At 65.7% G+C, this 15,162-nt stretch overlaps 3 protein-coding genes across 4 annotated transcripts; 1 reads left to right on the top strand and 2 right to left on the bottom strand.

Moving 5' to 3' along the window:
• Positions 1-7: 7 nt before the first annotated feature.
• LZTS2 (leucine zipper tumor suppressor 2) lies at positions 8-7,636 on the bottom strand. The gene is made up of 8 exons (XM_055720618.1): positions 7,607-7,636; positions 7,200-7,249; positions 6,777-6,828; positions 4,972-5,040; positions 3,417-3,884; positions 2,560-3,075; positions 1,751-2,020; positions 8-1,667 (listed from the first exon to the last, which is right to left on the bottom strand). Exons 1-8 carry the CDS (start codon positions 7,634-7,636, stop codon positions 987-989), a joined length of 2,136 nt encoding a protein of 711 aa, XP_055576593.1. The 3' UTR covers positions 8-986.
• Positions 7,637-7,950: 314 nt separating this feature from the next.
• On the bottom strand, positions 7,951-13,176 carry TWNK (twinkle mtDNA helicase). Of its 2 annotated transcripts, none has more exons than XM_055720483.1 (5): positions 11,822-13,176; positions 11,040-11,280; positions 10,268-10,375; positions 9,769-9,910; positions 7,951-9,054 (listed from the first exon to the last, which is right to left on the bottom strand). In XM_055720483.1, exons 1-5 carry the CDS (start codon positions 13,071-13,073, stop codon positions 8,836-8,838), a joined length of 1,962 nt encoding a protein of 653 aa, XP_055576458.1. In that variant the 5' UTR covers positions 13,074-13,176; the 3' UTR covers positions 7,951-8,835. The 2 variants fall into 2 exon arrangements, with proteins under 2 accessions (XP_055576458.1, XP_055576457.1); XM_055720482.1 differs by having other exon boundaries at positions 7,951-9,090; positions 11,822-13,175.
• A 123-nt stretch (positions 13,177-13,299) lies between these two features.
• Positions 13,300-14,471, top strand: MRPL43 (mitochondrial ribosomal protein L43). Its single transcript, XM_055720484.1, has 3 exons — positions 13,300-13,489; positions 13,916-14,022; positions 14,243-14,471. Exons 1-3 carry the CDS (start codon positions 13,305-13,307, stop codon positions 14,455-14,457), a joined length of 507 nt encoding a protein of 168 aa, XP_055576459.1. The 5' UTR covers positions 13,300-13,304; the 3' UTR covers positions 14,458-14,471.
• The last annotated feature ends 691 nt before the right edge of the window (positions 14,472-15,162 follow it).

Raw genomic sequence — 15,162 nt, 5'->3', positions numbered from 1 at the left:
CCTGAGAAAAAAAAACCGCAGCCAGGGGCCTGTTTTTAATCGGCATTTCCGCATGGTACACAGGCGAGCCGGGCTCTGGGAACGGGACACAACCGAAATAAAGTACAAAAATCCCCCCCAGAGCCGGGGACGACCAAGCCAGAGCTGGGCACGGCCAGGCTTTTCCTTTGGTTTGACACCCCTAGGGGCCCAGCTGGCCCCCCACCTCTGCCCACCCTGGGGATGTCCCCAGGGTGCCCCCAGCTGGCACCCCTGGCAGCGTGCCCCTCTCCCCTAGCAGGCTGGGCATCACAGGGGCATGGACCAGGTGGGTTTTGGTTTTTTTTGAGGGGGGGGGCTGGGAACAGAGGGATGCTGGGGCCGAGGGCATGGGAAAGGCACTGGGGGCAAGCTGCCCCATGACAGGGGTGGGGGGGGCACAGACAGGCAAGGTGTGAGCTGGGAGAAGGTGTTATGTTTTGGTAGGTCCTATAAAAATAGAGTTCTTTAAAATGGCACAGAAACAAATCCCCTGACAAACACATGGGGGGCAGAGGGGGAGTCTGGCATGGGCAGGGACAGTGCACAGGTTCTGTCCCTCTAGAAGTGGCTGGGTGACAGTGCCAGCAGGAACGAGAGGGAAGGGACGAGCCAGCCCTCCCGCTGCCCAAGGTGACCCCGGCTGAAGCCAGTGCCGCTAATCTCCTGGGCGCTAAGAGGATCAGCAGGAACCAGCTCTGGGCAGCCCTGAGGCCAGGAGTCAGCCCCCACCTGGCCTCACATCTCATGGGCACCCCCAGCTGTGGTGGGTGCCAACACACCCTCACCCCAGCACCTCCAGGCTGGGAAGGGGGCAGCACCTGCAGTCCCCTCTGCCCCCTCCCGGTGCCAGCAGTCCTTCCAGAGCTGGGGGGAGAGCAGGGATCCCCTGCAGCCCTACAGGTCCCAAAATCCCAGGGGCTGGAGGCCCCCCCACCTCTAAGCACAGGGCGAGGGCAGGCAGCATCTCAGATCTCGGTGGCTGTGATCTCCTCGAAGGGTGGGTCAGGGCCAGGGGGGTCGCAGGGCTCGGGCAGGGGGTCCTCGCCCTGGAGCCGGAGATGCTGGAGCCGCTGCTCGAGCCGTCGGTTGCGGCGGTACATCTGGATGTAGCTGTATTGCAGCTGCTTCTGGTAGCGGATGACCCGCTCCTTCTCACCCAGCCACGTGCCACGTTCCTGCTCAAAGGCATCCTGCTGCTCCTGCCCACGCTGCCGCTCCAGGGCCACCTCTGCACGCAGCCGTTCCAGCTGCCGCCGCAGCCCCACAGTACCCCGGGGCTCCTCGCCAGGCTGGGGACATCCCTCACTGGGTGGGGGGTACCCCTCGCTGGGTGGGGGGCATCGCCCGCGGGCAGCTTCACGCAGCCCCGCCACCTCCTGCTCAAGCCGGCCAGCTTTGGCACGGAAGAGGTCGGCCTCGCTCTTGCGCCGCTGCAGTTCGTTGGCGCAGACCTCCAGCTCCAGCGCTTTCAGGCGGGCGGCCTCCTGCAGCCCCTGCGCCCGCCGCTCACCCACCTGCAGCTGCGCCCGCGCCTCCCGCAGCTGAGCCCGCAGCCCCAGCAGCTCGGCCCCCCGCTGCGCCAACTCTGCCTGCGCCTCCTTCAGCTGCTGCTTCAGCAGTGAGATCTCCCCTGACTTCTGGCACACCTGCAGGGATGATGGGGCTCAGGCGCCGGCCAGGACCTGCCCCTGCCAGAGTCTGCACCCCCCAACACTGTCAGGCGACTCACCTCCCACTTGGTCTCCTCCAGCCGGGGTGCCAGCTCAGTGCGCTCACGCTGGAAAGAGGCGCAGCGACGCTCCAGCAGCTCCCGCTCCTGCAGCAGCTGGGCAAAGTCCTCCTGCAGCTGCTTCTTCTCCTGCTGCAGCTGCAGCACCTGGAGCTGCAGGACCTGCTGCCCCCGCTGCGCTGCCTGGGCTGCCTGCCGTGCCTGGGCTGCACAGCGCTGCCGCAGCCCCTCCAGCTCCTGCTCGCAGCGCCGCTGCTTCTCCTCATACACCTGGGCAGGGGGGGCACGGACAGACACACGCTGGGGGGATGGCACAGCACCCCCCCACTTCTGCTGCCCTCTCCAGGACAGGCACCCTCTGCCCACAGGAAGGGGGCCAACTCATCCCCCATAAATGGAGGAGGGGTCCAGAAAGGGTGCAATGTGGTGGTGCCCCCCCCCTCCCTCTGCATGCTGGGCCCCCCGTTTCAGCACCCCCAAAGCCCACAGGGCTCCCCCAGCTCTACCACCAGCAGGGAGAAGCTGCAGGTCCCAGGCACACTCATAAAAGGGCACCCCAAGATGAGACACCCCAGTCTGTACAACTACCCCCCCCCAGACCATACAAGGCTCCCCCAGGGACTCCATGTGACTGCCCACCAGTGGGAAAACCCCCGTTCCCAGACCCACAGAAAAAAGCATCCCCACACAAGGGTCTGTAGTAGGTCCCCAAAGGGGGTCCCTCACCCCCCAACCAGGGGGGGTTGTCTGCAAGGGGCGCCCTGGGGACAGAGGGACAGGGACAGGACGGGCTGACGCCAGGGGCATACCTGGCAGATGGCCACCTCATTCTCATCCAGGCTGTCACGCAGGAGCTGCAACTCGGCTTCCCTCTCCCGCAGCTTGTCCTCCAGCTCCCGCACCAGCATGGCCTCCTCGCCGGGCAGGGGGGAGCGGCCGCAGGAGCCGCTCTCTGAGGAGGGCCGGCCCTGGCCACTCAGCGAGCCCGTGCTCTTGCTGGAGGACGAGCGCCCGCTGTCCGAGTTGGAGGGGCGGCAGCCCCCCGGGGGGTCAGGGGGACCGTGGGGGGTGGCCGGCAGGGCGCCCACCTCGGGGTGCTGGCTGCAGCCTGTGCTGTAGGTGGGCAGGCTGGAGAGCGAGTTGCGCCCCGAGTCCGAGAGGGTGCTGGCATGGCAGCTCAGAGAGCTGGGCTTCTCGGCAGCCAGCAAGTGGGTGAGGCTCACCTGGCTCTCCGAGAGCCCGGGACGCGTGCCTGACTGGGCACTCCGGAGCTTGGGTACTACCGGCTTGAAGGCCATGGGGCGGATCAGGGTCTTCTCCACGTTCTGCCAGGGGAAGAGGGGAGAGCAGGGGGCTGGGGGGGACCCACCACCCCTCCTACAGGCTGCCTGGGGGGCGCGCCCCCAGCCCCAATGCCTTTGCACCCCAAAGGAGACAAGGGCCAGTTGCTGTCTCCTCCATCCCCCATCCATGGGTGGGCTCCCAAACACACCCCTGGCACGAAGGGGGAGACATCAAGGGCACAGGGACTGCCACCTCCCCAGGGACAGCAAAAATGTAGTCACGTGGCCCCAGTTCACACACTCGCACTGACAGCCCCAGTGTGGCATAGGGAGAAAAGTCAAGACCCCAGCACGCGCCCGCCCTGCTTCTGCCCCCACCTCACCTCCTCCAGCTTGCCAGAGACAGGGACGAGCTTGGGGGGTGGCCCCCGGAGGTGATCACTCAGGGCCTGGTCATCGCGGGGCTCATCCGAGTCACTGCAAGGGCTGGTGGGAGAGGGGGCATCTAGCCAGTCACTGCAGAAGCCCCCATTGGCGTAGGCATGGGCGACCCCAGGCATGGCCACGCGGGGCTCCTCAGGTGACAGGGGGTCCCGGGGGGTGACCCGGAGCAGCCCCTCCTGCTTGCGGAAGGAGGTGCTGGGTGGCTCCTCGTCACAGGGCTGGCTGGCATGGTCGTGGCGGGGCCGGCTGGGCAGGAGGCTGCCGACGCTGCCCATGGTGGTGGTGGGCGAGTGGGCAGTGGTGTGGAGCTGCGCAGCCCCCTCAGCAGCAGCCTCGAGAGGCACAGGCAGCGTCTGCACGATGGCCATGGCAGGGGGGCCCCCGGCAAGCAGGGGCACGCAGGCAGCCTGTGGGCAAGGGAGACAAGGCATCAGAGCTGTGGGTGCCGCTGGCCATGCCCCACCAGCTGCCAGCATCCCCAGGTGGGCATGGGGGCACCCCTGGACCCCTGGCCGCTGTCCCTGATCTTGTGGGCACAGGCCAGCCCAAGGGAAGCAGGCAGAAGGAAATGCCAAACAAACCGTAATAAAACCGGGATTAGCTGGGGGGGCAGCACCAGCACCCCTCCAAGCTGGACTCAGCATCCTGGTGTAGCAGCCTGGGGCTGCCGGGGGCTGTGGGGTGCTGGTGGCACCGTGGGGCAGCGAGGATGCGGTCCTGCCCCCTGCTGTGCCCCGGTGTGACCCTGCCACGGGAAGCATGCCAGGGCTGGAGGCGAATCCTGAGAGGCCTGCAGAGAGCCGACTCCCGGGCAGCCTGCCCGTCTGCCTGCCCCACAGCGCTGCCTGTCCCGTGGCACCCACCAGTACAACCCCCACGGAGAGCTGGGGGCAGCCCCACACACTGGGAACAACCATCTCCCCTGCCCCACAGCCACCACCTCTCTGAAGTGACCGCACAGAGGGTGCCCCCCACCCCCAGCCATCCACAACAGGGTGCAGGGTCCCCCAGGGAGTGTGACTGAGGGGGCAGATGCTAGGTAGACAAGTGGTCCAGAATGGGGGCACCAGGCCCTTTCCCAGCCCCTACACAGGTGCCCCTTGTTCCCACTCCGCACACCCCCCTTGAGCCAGGGCACTCCGCCAGTGCCCCGCTGCACCCCCCTGCCATACGCCTGCGTGACGGGAGCCAGCTGACGGGACGGATCTGTCCCCTGCTGCCTCATCGTATCTTGCACATGGCTGCGGCTGGCATGGGGCACGGGTCAGGGGGGCCACTGCCCACACGGTCTCACCTGCAGAGCTGTCACCTGAAATCAATCTGCCTGCCAGGGCCCAGGGTGGGGCAAGCAAGGGAGAGATGCCGGCGAGCCAGCCCTCCTGCCACCGTCACCCCCACCAACACGTGCCGTCTCCGTGTACCGTGACCTCACACTGTGCCCCTGACACCCCCAGGTGGGAAACTGGGTGACACCCCCTGCCCAGCTCTGCTCACCTCGCCAGCTGCTGCCCATCCGTCCGGTCCACTCTGGCCCCCGCACTGCAAACACAGCTCCGCCGGCCCCTGAGGCAGGAAGGGGAAAGAGGAGGGGGTCAGGGTGTCAAACGGCATCAGGGGTCCCTGTGTACCCCACAGCCCCCCCCCGCCCAAGTGCCTCAACATGCAGATCTGGGGCAGGTGGTGCCAGCGTGGCACAGAGGGTGGCAGGGGGGGCCAGCAGCAGGTACACCGCTCTCAGTGCCCTCGGAGGGCTGCGGCCACCTCAGGAGTGGTGGTGGGGACAGTGGCCCCTCACAGGGACCTGCTGCTGCTGGAGGGGCAGGAGCAGGGATCAGGGACCAGACAGGGACACAGAACTCCCAAAGGGACATTTTGGGGTCCCCCAGCCACAGCCAGCCAAAGCACAGCACCCCACCGCAGTGAAACTCCCCTAGGACGTGTGGGTCAGGGGGACACCCCTGGGAACAGCCGGGTCCCCGCACAGCCACGGAGGGGACACTGCCACCGCTGGGGCCCCGCGCTCACGCTGGGAGGCGCTGGGAAGGAACTCCATCTTCTCTCTCCCGCAAGCCCCCACGGCCCACCGAGAGGGTCCCACTGCCCCCCGGGCAAGTGGCTGGGGAGTGAGGTGGCCAGCCCAGCCGGCCGCCAGCACCCTGGGAAACCTCCCTCCAGCCACCCAGTAAAACCAGTCAGCAACTGGAGTGGCGTCACCACTGGCCGCTCCGGCCGGAGCACAGCGAAGCCGGATCCCACCGTTCCGACCCCGAAACAAGGGAAGCCTCGGCCCCTGCTCGGCTGGATCCCAACCCCGAGCTGTGGGTGTTCCAGGCCCCCAGGGGTTCCTGTGCCTCGACGGCACCTCAGGGCCCCCCAGGGCAGGGGGGATCAGCCCTTCACCCCTCCCCACGCACCCGGCGCTTGTGGGGTGGGCACCCCCCCATGCCAAGCCATGCTCCTGCCAGCCCATCCCACCCCCCGAGGCTCCCTGGGTGGTGTTGCCTCCCTTGCCCTGCCACCCACCCCACACTGCCCCACTGAGCCCCACAGCACCCAGCCTGTCCCACAGTGCTTCCACCTGCCCGACCACATGGCACCCCTGGGCCCCTGCTGCCCCACAGCTCCCCCAAAGTGCCCTAAACCACACTGAAAGTTTCCCATGACACCCTCAAAGTGCCCCACGGAGCCCCGCGGCCTGTACTGCCCCACAGCTCCCCCAAAGTGCCCCATGACACCCCCAAAGTGCCCCATTGGGCCCCTGCGTTTCTGCTGCCCCACAGCTCCCCCAAAGTGCCCCTAAGGCACCCCCAAAGTGTCCCACAGAGCTCCTGGGCCTCTGCTGCCCCACAGCTCCCCCAAAGTGGCCCTAAACCACCCCCAAAGTGCTCTGAAACGCCCCCAAAGCGCCCCACGGCGCCCCTGGGCCTGCGCTGCCCCACAGCCCCCCCGGAGCGCCCCTAAAGCACCCCCAAACTGCCCCGCGACTCCTTAAACTGCCTTGCAGACCCCTGGGCCTCTGCGCGCCCAGGACACCCCCGAAGTGCCCCTGAAACACCCCCGAAGCGCCCCACGGACCCCCAGGGCCGCAGCCGCCCCCCAGCACCCCCAGAGCGCCCCGGCCGCCCGCAGAGCGGCCCCGGGGGCCCGACTCCCCCAGCGCCGGCAGCTCCCTCATCCCCCCCCCGCCCCGAAGCGGCCGCCGGGACCCCGGCGGCTCGGCCGCCCCACAGCTCGCCCCCAGGGCCGCCGCAGCGGCCCCCGGCCCCGCGGGACCCCCCGGCCCCGGCCCCCGCACTCACCGCGGCCCCGCTGCCGCCCTCCCGCGCCGCGCCGCGCCCCGCCGCCCCGCCCCTCCCGAGGCCACGCCCCCTCCCAGAGGCCACGCCCCCAGCGGGAAGGAGATGGGGGTACGGGGGGGGCTGCGGGGTGCGTGGGGCAGCCCCCGCGTGGGTCACCCTCGCCCAGGACAGTGCCAGACGCGTTGATACCGGGGGATTCCGGGCTTGCGGGGGGGGCGCAGAGCTTGTCCCCTTCTTTGCATCAGCCGAGACACCCCACCTCAGGGCTCTGCGTCCCCCAGTACAGCCCCAGACCCGCGGGGTGAAGGTCGCCTCCGAGGATATGCCCCCCGAAATTATTTGGGGAGCCCAGCACCCCGCCAAGGGGGATGGGGTGCGTGTGTCAGCCCCACTGGACATCACCCTACCCACCCACCCCCCTACCATGAGATGTTGCAGCTATTGCCACCCCCTAGCTCCGCAAAAGTCCCAAACTGGGGGACAAGGGAGAAAAACCAACATCAACCCACTCACAGCCTGGGGAGCTGTGGGCACCTCCATGCTGCCCAGGGTCTGGGGTCACCCAGGCTCCCCCTCAGCTTCAGCTCCATCACCCCCTCCCAGCCCCAAGAAGGGATGGGTGGGAGTTGGGGATCCTGGGCTTTCCCACTGCCCCACTTCCACTCCATAGCCCCATGACAGCACCTGCCCCGGGCTACACTGGGGGAAAATGGGGGCCAGAGGGGGCTCTCGGGCTGAGGGGGGACACCCGCAGCCCCTCCCCACCCCCACCCCCCCCATGCAGATCCTGACCCAGCTCCACTGGGAGCCTGGCTACCCGCTTACCTTACCTCCATTTCCCTGGGACACTCCTCTGCCATCACCCCTGGCCTGCCGGGGCAGGGGGGCGCTTACACCCGCACCAGCAGCACCCAAGGGTGCTCTCCGGGAGAGCCAGTGCACCCCGGAAACCCGGGGCTGGGTGTGTGCTGCCTGCCTGCCCCGGCCCCTCATTATGGCTCAGGTTAAAACTATGCCTGGTGCGGAGGCTGGCAATAACCCGCGTGCCAGGGCCAGGCAGGATGCCCTGCACAGAGGGGACAACCCCTGGCACTGCATCCCCCAAGTCCTCTGGAGTCCCCCTCCCACCCCCCAGCCTCAGGGTCTCCCAGTCACAGGGTCAGCAGCACAGAAATGGCACTCGCATTTATGTTTTAATAAAACTAGGAAAGAAAAAAACAACCCCAAAGGGATTAGACCAAGATCCAGCTGTGGACTTGTCCTACCACAGCAAGGACTGGCCAGGTCACAGTATTCGCTGCCCCCAACCCAGAAGGCACGGGGGTGGCCACCCCCCCAGTCCCGCAGAACAAGGCAGGGCTGCACCCCCCGAGGTTTTACTGCTGGTGACGGCCCCCCGAGGGGCCGGGTGAGACCCTGAGCCGACGTTAGCCGAGCGGCCAGAGCAGCTGCCGGTGCAGGACAGTGCTGCCTTCCCTGCCACGAGCAGTGGTGCTGTGGGGGTTCAGCTCCCACCACGTCCCACCGGGAGTGCACAGCTCTGGGGCAAGAGCCATCCACGATCTCCCACGCTTCCCTCCACCTCCTTCCCCTCGCTGGCTCCATACCAGCCAGGATCAAGCCCAGAGGGCCCCACCTGTGACTGGAGGGTTCCCACTATGTTTCCCTCTGCACAGCTCCCCCCACCAGTGACAGCCCAGGACTTTTGCTCCATTTTAGCCACAATTTAACAACCTGCCCCAGGTCCAGAGATGACCCTCACTCAACCCTTGCTGACTCAGTTCCCCCGCACGTAGCACCAGTACAGAGCGGCCAGTGTTTGCCAAAGCACCTTCCCCTGGCCACTCTTCTCTGGGATGAGCCCATTTCTCTCATGATGGCCCCACATCTCAGAGACACCATGCTGGTGGCCATGAGGCTTGTTCACACAGGAGGAGAAAGGGCCACAGCAGCATGCGGCTGCTGCTCCTGGGGCAGGAGGGACCGACACGCCCCAGGTCCATGCCCCCAGCACCAGTCCCCATCCCTCCTGATAGACCAAGGAAGAGACCTGCCAGGCTCATCGCTTCTTGGAGCTTCCCGAGCCTCCCTCCGGTGCTTTCTTGGCTAAGACCGCCTTCTCCTCCTTCATCTTCTTCACCTTGACCTTACTTTTGCTAGATGAGAAGGTGAGCGAGGCCTTGCTGAACTCCAGGGGGAAGACGCCCACGTCTCCATCAAAGCGGTTCTTGGATACCTGCAGGTAGCGCTTCCCTGGCCCTGTCACCAGCTTACGGTCCTGCAGGATGAGCACGTTGTCAGCCTCCTGGCTGGCCTGGGGGGGGGGGAGGAAAACATCTCCAGGAGGGTGCTGGGGATGCAGCCAGTCACAGGGCTCAGAGGTGCTCACAGGCTGCCTGCCCAGCTCCTTCGAGCACTGTAACAGGGCATCCCAGACCCCAGCAGCTTCAGCACCTCCCAAACATCTACCGCTTGTGTTCCCCCAGGACTTCCCAGGGACGCACTGGGCAGACAGACATGAGCTGAAGCCACAGCATGCCCTAGGGAAACAAGCGAGCACGGGAGGGCCATGCACTCAAGAGTTCCTCCTGTCCACCACTGCAGGATTGTTCAGCATCACAGCAGACTGGAGCACTCAGAGAGCCCAACCCTGCACCCTCCCTAGCTCCTTCTTTAATTATTTCATACTACATCCCACTCACAGCTGATGAGTATTAATTAACTGCACCTAAAGGGCCAGCAAAGCTTTAGCTGGCAAAGGGTTTCCTCCCTGTCTGCATCTCCCTACAAAGGCCTGGCCAAATTGGGACTCCGCATCTTCAGCAGGTGACAGGAGGCCTGGGGATGTCCTGCCTCTCACAGCATCCTTCAGGCCCTGAGTGATGACTCGGGGTGCTGGGGGCAGCTGTGGACGGCTTCCCAATGTATCCCAGCTTCTTCCTGGGAACATGCTGTGCCTGAGGGACAGGAGGGCCACCCCAGCCCAGCTCACCTTGGCAGAACCAAAGATGGAGGCTGTCTGCAGCTCCTTCTCGTCATCCTCCTTGCGGGGATGGATGACCAGTGTGATGTGGCAAGTGTTCTCCGTGGCGAACTTGCGGAAGGCACCAACGATGTAGTCCTGGGCAGCGAGCCTGCCACAGCAGCAAGAATGGGGTCAGGGGCTGCCACTGCTCGGTGCAGGGGAGCAGCAAGATGCTGCCAGGTTCTGCCCCACAGCAGGAAGCATCCAGGGGTCTGGGCTCACTCTTTGTGAAGCAGCCAGACCCACACAGCCAAAGAGATAGGGCACAACAGCGGTCACAGGTAACCAGCTTACCCTTCCCCACTTCTCCCTCCCCAGGGCGGTAGTTGCCCTTCAACAAAACAGGGCTGCCGTAGAGGACTAAAGGGGACCTGCTGCGTGGGTCCCCAGCCCTTGTGTGACACCCAACAGGGCCAGCTCCAGTGACAGGTTGGCACAGGAAGGAGGTGGTTTGGAGAAAGGCTACCTGTCCACAGAGAGGTGCTCGTGTCCCATCATGAACTGAAGGTTGTCAACAACCACGTGGGTGATGTCGTACATGTAGACGGCATGCTGCATGGTGTCAATCACTGTCCTGGGCAGGGGGAGACCGGGATCAGCCCCAGGGATCAGCAAAGGCAGGGATGGGGATGCTGAGCCAGGCATGGGGACAGGGAGAGGCAGAGCTAGGAGGTACCAGGCTGGCTCCCACTGGGCCCTGGGCATGTCCCACCCCCACATCTCCTGTCACAGGACAGACACAGCCCCATCCCCACAGGTAAGGCCAGCTGCTGCCCACATGGCCCCTGCCCACTATTCCATGATCCCCCAAGCCCACAGGGACCCTCAGAACACATGAGGATGCGTGCACACACCACAGCACCTGGTGAATCAGAGGAGGTGGAGGTGCCTGTCCTCGCTCCTCAGCAAACAGCAGCGCTGCCAGGTGACCCGGGGCAGGGCACATCCTGCCAGGGGCAGAGGGTGGTTGTAGAGCAGCCGCCTAGCGCAGGGACCTGTCTCCTCCCTTCACCCCCACTACACAGGGAGGCTGTGACAGTCCCCGCATCAGCAGGAATGCAGCCAGGTGAGCCATGCAGTTCCCACAGGCCAACACCGGGACTTGAACAGCCCCAACGTGCCCCCTACCAGCCCCAAGTCTGTGACCCACTGCAGGAGACGAGCCCTGGCTCCCCACGGTCCTGCAGCACACGCCATGACGGGTAAACACCACTGGGGATGAAGATGTGGGATCATACTTGATGTTCTGCTGGCCATGGAAGGTCATGAAGTAGAGCGGGAGGTCCTCAAAGCGATCAGCCCACTCGTCATACAGCTCCAGCTGGTCCTCCAGGCGCTGGGCGGCAAATTGCGTCAGCATGATCTTGGCCAGGCGAACGTTGTTAATCTCGAAGCTGCCCCACAGTGTGCACACCCCCTGCATGCACAAGTCCAGTGCGTACTCACTGATAAAGGTCGTCTTCCCACTGCCTGTTGGGCCTGGCACAGGGACAACAACAGGATGAATTAGCTGGGGGAGATGACCTGACCCATCCTGAACATGCTTGGGGGGAGTTGTTTGGAGGTGGAAGTGACAGGGAGAGGGATAAGACCAGCCCATCCACAGTGCTCCCACCATAAACAGGCAGCATCTTGTGCTAGGCTAGATGTCTGGGCACACATTTGTCATCTTCAAGAGCCAGCAGGTCCCTGTGGGGTGTAAGGAAATGTTTGGCAGCCAGTAGCGGGGGCACAGGGAGGGCTCAGACAGTAGATGGTGGATGGAAGCAGGGGTAAGGGACCTCTAGGGACATCTCAGGACATCCTGTGCCACCCCAGGCAGGGACCCATCGCCACACTGGCATGCCCAGCCCCACGGCACCTAGGAACGTGCCCCAGCCTCTCACACATCCCCAAGACGGGCTCAGCTGAAGCCATGAGCAGAAAGCAACCTGGAAGGCTCGTGGTCTGTCACCACCAGGAGAATGAAGCCACTGAAGAGCCTTCTGCTCCCCCCATCCACTAGCTGTTTGCCCATCACCTGTGAAGATGGTGAGCTCCCCTCTGCGATGCCCTTTGAGAAGCTTGTTGAGCTCGGGGAAGCGTGCCCACTTGATGCCAGCCACCTGCTCGGTGTTGACCAGCTCCCCAAACACCTCCTCGCGCAGCTTCCGGAAGGAAATGATGGATTTGTGGCTGGCAGGCAGGGCGGCACGCAGGATCCTAGTGAGGTTCAGGCCCTGGTTTAGAGCCTCCAAAGGCCGGGGCTGCAGGTCACCAGGGCGCACCAGGGAGCAGCGCTTCAGGCTCAGTTTGCGGGCAAAAAGCTTGGCGGCCTCCCAGGAGCGCAGGTCCTCCCCCAGCCACAGCGTGATGCGCTTGAACTGCTCCAGGTAGGGCAGAAGGGCAGGGGGCAGGCAGGTGGCCCCCCGTGGCAGGGCCAGGCTGGCTACCCCCGTAGCTTGGTGCAGGGCCAGGGCGTCCAGCTCCCACCCAGTTAAGACCAGCTCTGTGTCTCGGCGGCCGATGAGGGGCAGCCCAAAGAGATTGCGATAGGAATCGAAGCGGGGTAATGTTTCTTCCACGTAAGATATCACATCTCCCTTCTTCTCCATTTTCATGAGCTTCAAGCCCTTCAGCGTCGCATCGCGGGGGCTGAACCAGGGAAAGACGAGTGACTTGGCAGTCCTCAGATAACGCACCCCAAAGCGTTTCAGGGTGGTGTCTGTCACCAGGGAGATACCGAACATGGCCTTGGTCTTGTTGGTCTCCTCCTCATCCAGCAGCTCCCAGAGTGGCACCGCCCGGTCCCAGATGCTGTGGGCATCTTTGCGAGCCTGTTGTGTGTCCTCCTCCGGCTCCTCCGAGCTGGCAGGGGGAATGCCGCGGTGCCGCAGCTCCACGTTGGCCTGGAAGTCCTGCCAGGTGCCCTCAGCCAGAGTGGCCGTGCAGAGGAAGCTGCCCGTGGTCTTGTCAATGAAAAGCGTGTAAGAAGAGCTGGAGGGCGGCGGCTGGGCCTCTTGGCCACTGGTGAAGAGGCTGGGGGTGTGCAGGCAGCTGTACCCATCGTGGAAGGGGATGCCCTGGGCCCGCAGGTACTGCCGGATCTCAGTGATGGAGACGGAGGGCACGGGCCCCTCGGGGGAGGGCAGCACGTCCTTCTTGTAGCGCCGCTGGGTGAGGCGGCCCGGCACTCCGGGGCTCAGGGAGGCTCCCTTGCTCCTCGTCCCCCCGCTGAGCACCGGCAGGAGGCGGACAGCGGTTCTGCAGGGCCGCAGCGGCACCGCCGCCATCCCGCCGGCGCCCGCCCCAGCCCGGGCCGCCGCGGCACCCGCCCGCGCCGCTGCCTGTCCGCATCGGCGGCTGCCCCGCGGTCCCCGGCCCCCCGGCCCCTCGGCCCCCCGCCCCCCGGCCCGGCGCCGCTCAGACTGCCCGCCTCACGTGGAGCTCCACGGACGCCGCCATTGCCTGACCCCGCCGCCGCCGCGCTCGGAGCGTCACTTCCGCGAGCGGACCCGGGGCGGATGTCCTGGCCGCCACGCGCGGCTCCGCTTCCGGTGCCGGGTGAGAACGGCGCCATGACGGGCCGCGGGACGCCCAGCCGGTTCCTGACGGCCGTCCTGCACAACGGCGTGGGTCGCTACGTGCGGCAGCTCCAGCGCCTCCAGCTCCTCTTCAGCCCGACCGCGGCCGACGCCCGCGGCGCCAGGTACCGTCGGAGGCGTCGCACCCGCCGCCCCTGAGCGCCGGCGATGGCGGGGGGACCCGGCGACCCGACCTGCTGCAGGAGGGGCCTACGGGAAGCTGTGGTGACCTCTGTATAGGGAAGGGGAAGGTGCTGCTGACCTCTGACCCACAGAGGCGGGGGGAGGGGCGGCGCCGTGACTCGGGCCCTCTTCCGTGACGGGGGAGGCGCTGGAAGGCGGCGCTGCGACCTGACCTCGGCCCCCCTGGCGCAGGGGTGGGCTGGTGGTGGCCTCCGACTTGCCCCGACCGCTGCACTATGACCCTTCCCGCGGGCAGGGGCACCAGGGTGGGGGTGACCCTACCTCTGCTCTTTGCTCTGGGGCGGGGGCTGCGGTGATCGCCACTCTGTGACCCCACTGGGGCCGACGGCCCCCCCATCCCCCCACAGGCAGTTCGTGGAGGAGGCGGCGCTGGACTTTGCCCGGCAGCACCCCGATGTCGTCCTCTACATCAGCCCCCGCTCCGGCCGGGCCCCGCTGCTGCTGGCCGAGTACTGTGAGTGCTGAGAGGGGCACGGAGGTTTGGGATGGGGCAGGATGGGGACAGGGTCCTCCCCACCCTGCCCCAGCTCTGCGCTGTCTCTGCTCAGCTGCAGTCGGTGCTGGGGCTGGCAGCCCTGTGGGATGGGAGAACAGCAGCTGCTCCCTGGGAGGGGGGGGGGGATGTGGGCTGTGGGGTTGGGTGGGTCTGGCCTGACCCCCCTGCTCTGTCACAGTGAACGGGACTGTGCGGGAGGAGCTCGTCGCCAGCAAGACGTGTGAAGAGATCGTGCAGCTGGCCACCAAGCTAGCTGGGCAGTCTGGCCTGGACATCATCCGCATCCGCAAACCCTTCCACACTGACAACCCCAGTATCCAGGGCCAGTGGCACCCTCTGACCAACAAACCCTCCATCCTCACTGTCCAGGGCCCACGCCTGCAGCCCCAATAAAGCCTCTGCCCCCAGCCTCCGCATCCATCTCTCCTCCTGCCTGCAGAGAGATGCCACCACGCCGTGTCCAGACAGAGCCGCGTTTATTGCCAGGGCGCATGTGGGGGCTGTGCACGAGGGACGCCAGACACAGAGGGCAATACCCTTCCTGGGGTGGGGTGGAGGGTGTGTGCATATGTGCTCGGGGGTGGCTCACCCCACCCCTTGCATCAAAAGCAACAGTGGGGGCAGGGTGGGAGAGCCCAGCCATCCAGCTCTTGCCTTTTCCCAGTAAGCCTTGCTCTTCTAGGGCAGGAGGCCCTGGGCTCCAGCCTTTTTAGGGACCCCAGGGGCTGCCACTCCCTCCTGCCCCCTCTGCAGGGCTGAGCTCCAGATGATGTCCTGATCCTGGAGGTGCCAGCAAGGAACACAGAAGGGAGGACACACACCCCAGCAAGTCTGTCCCTCCCCAGCTTCTCTGGTGTTACTGCACTGTCCTCAGGCAGAGATGCTTTTGTCACCCTAATCCCTTGGGTCCCCCAGGAGGCGGCAGGAGTAGAGGTAGTTGGGGGGATTTAGGGACAGTGGCTGCCCCTGGAAAGTGCCATGAAGAGCAGGAGGCCCCACAGGGAGGCAGGTCCTTGTCCACAGTTCCTCCTCCTTGCTGTGTTGAGGATTTTTCTTCTCCCACATGTTGTCCGCAGGGGATAGGGCTGTGTCTGAACC

Source organism: Falco cherrug, chromosome 9 (genome assembly GCF_023634085.1).
Source record: "Falco cherrug isolate bFalChe1 chromosome 9, bFalChe1.pri, whole genome shotgun sequence".
Classification (NCBI taxonomy): Eukaryota; Metazoa; Chordata; class Aves; order Falconiformes; family Falconidae; genus Falco; species Falco cherrug.
Note: the sequence above shows the minus strand (reverse complement) of the source record. Positions and strands in the feature narration are given on the sequence as shown.

Excerpts from the sequence above, each read along its gene's own strand:
- LZTS2 (XM_055720618.1), bottom strand. The coding sequence starts at position 7,636 with ATGGCAGAGGAGTGTCCCAGGGAAATGGAG. Across the intron at positions 5,041-6,776 it reads AGGGCGGCAGCGGGGCCGCG|GGGCCGGCGGAGCTGTGTTT; the intron begins GTGAGTGCGGGG and ends TTCCTGCCTCAG. Across the intron at positions 1,668-1,750 it reads TGGAGGAGACCAAGTGGGAG|GTGTGCCAGAAGTCAGGGGA; the intron begins GTGAGTCGCCTG and ends TCATCCCTGCAG.
- TWNK (XM_055720482.1), bottom strand. The coding sequence starts at position 13,073 with ATGGCGGCGGTGCCGCTGCGGCCCTGCAGAACCGCTGTCCGCCTCCTG. Across the intron at positions 10,376-11,039 it reads CATGGCCAGCAGAACATCAA|GACAGTGATTGACACCATGC; the intron begins GTATGATCCCAC and ends CCCCCTGCCCAG. Across the intron at positions 9,911-10,267 it reads GAGCACCTCTCTGTGGACAG|GCTCGCTGCCCAGGACTACA; the intron begins GTAGCCTTTCTC and ends CTGCTGTGGCAG.
- MRPL43 (XM_055720484.1), top strand. The coding sequence starts at position 13,305 with ATGTCCTGGCCGCCACGCGCGGCTCCGCTTCCGGTGCCGGGTGAGAAC. Across the intron at positions 13,490-13,915 it reads GCCGACGCCCGCGGCGCCAG|GCAGTTCGTGGAGGAGGCGG; the intron begins GTACCGTCGGAG and ends ATCCCCCCACAG. Across the intron at positions 14,023-14,242 it reads GCTGCTGCTGGCCGAGTACT|TGAACGGGACTGTGCGGGAG; the intron begins GTGAGTGCTGAG and ends GCTCTGTCACAG.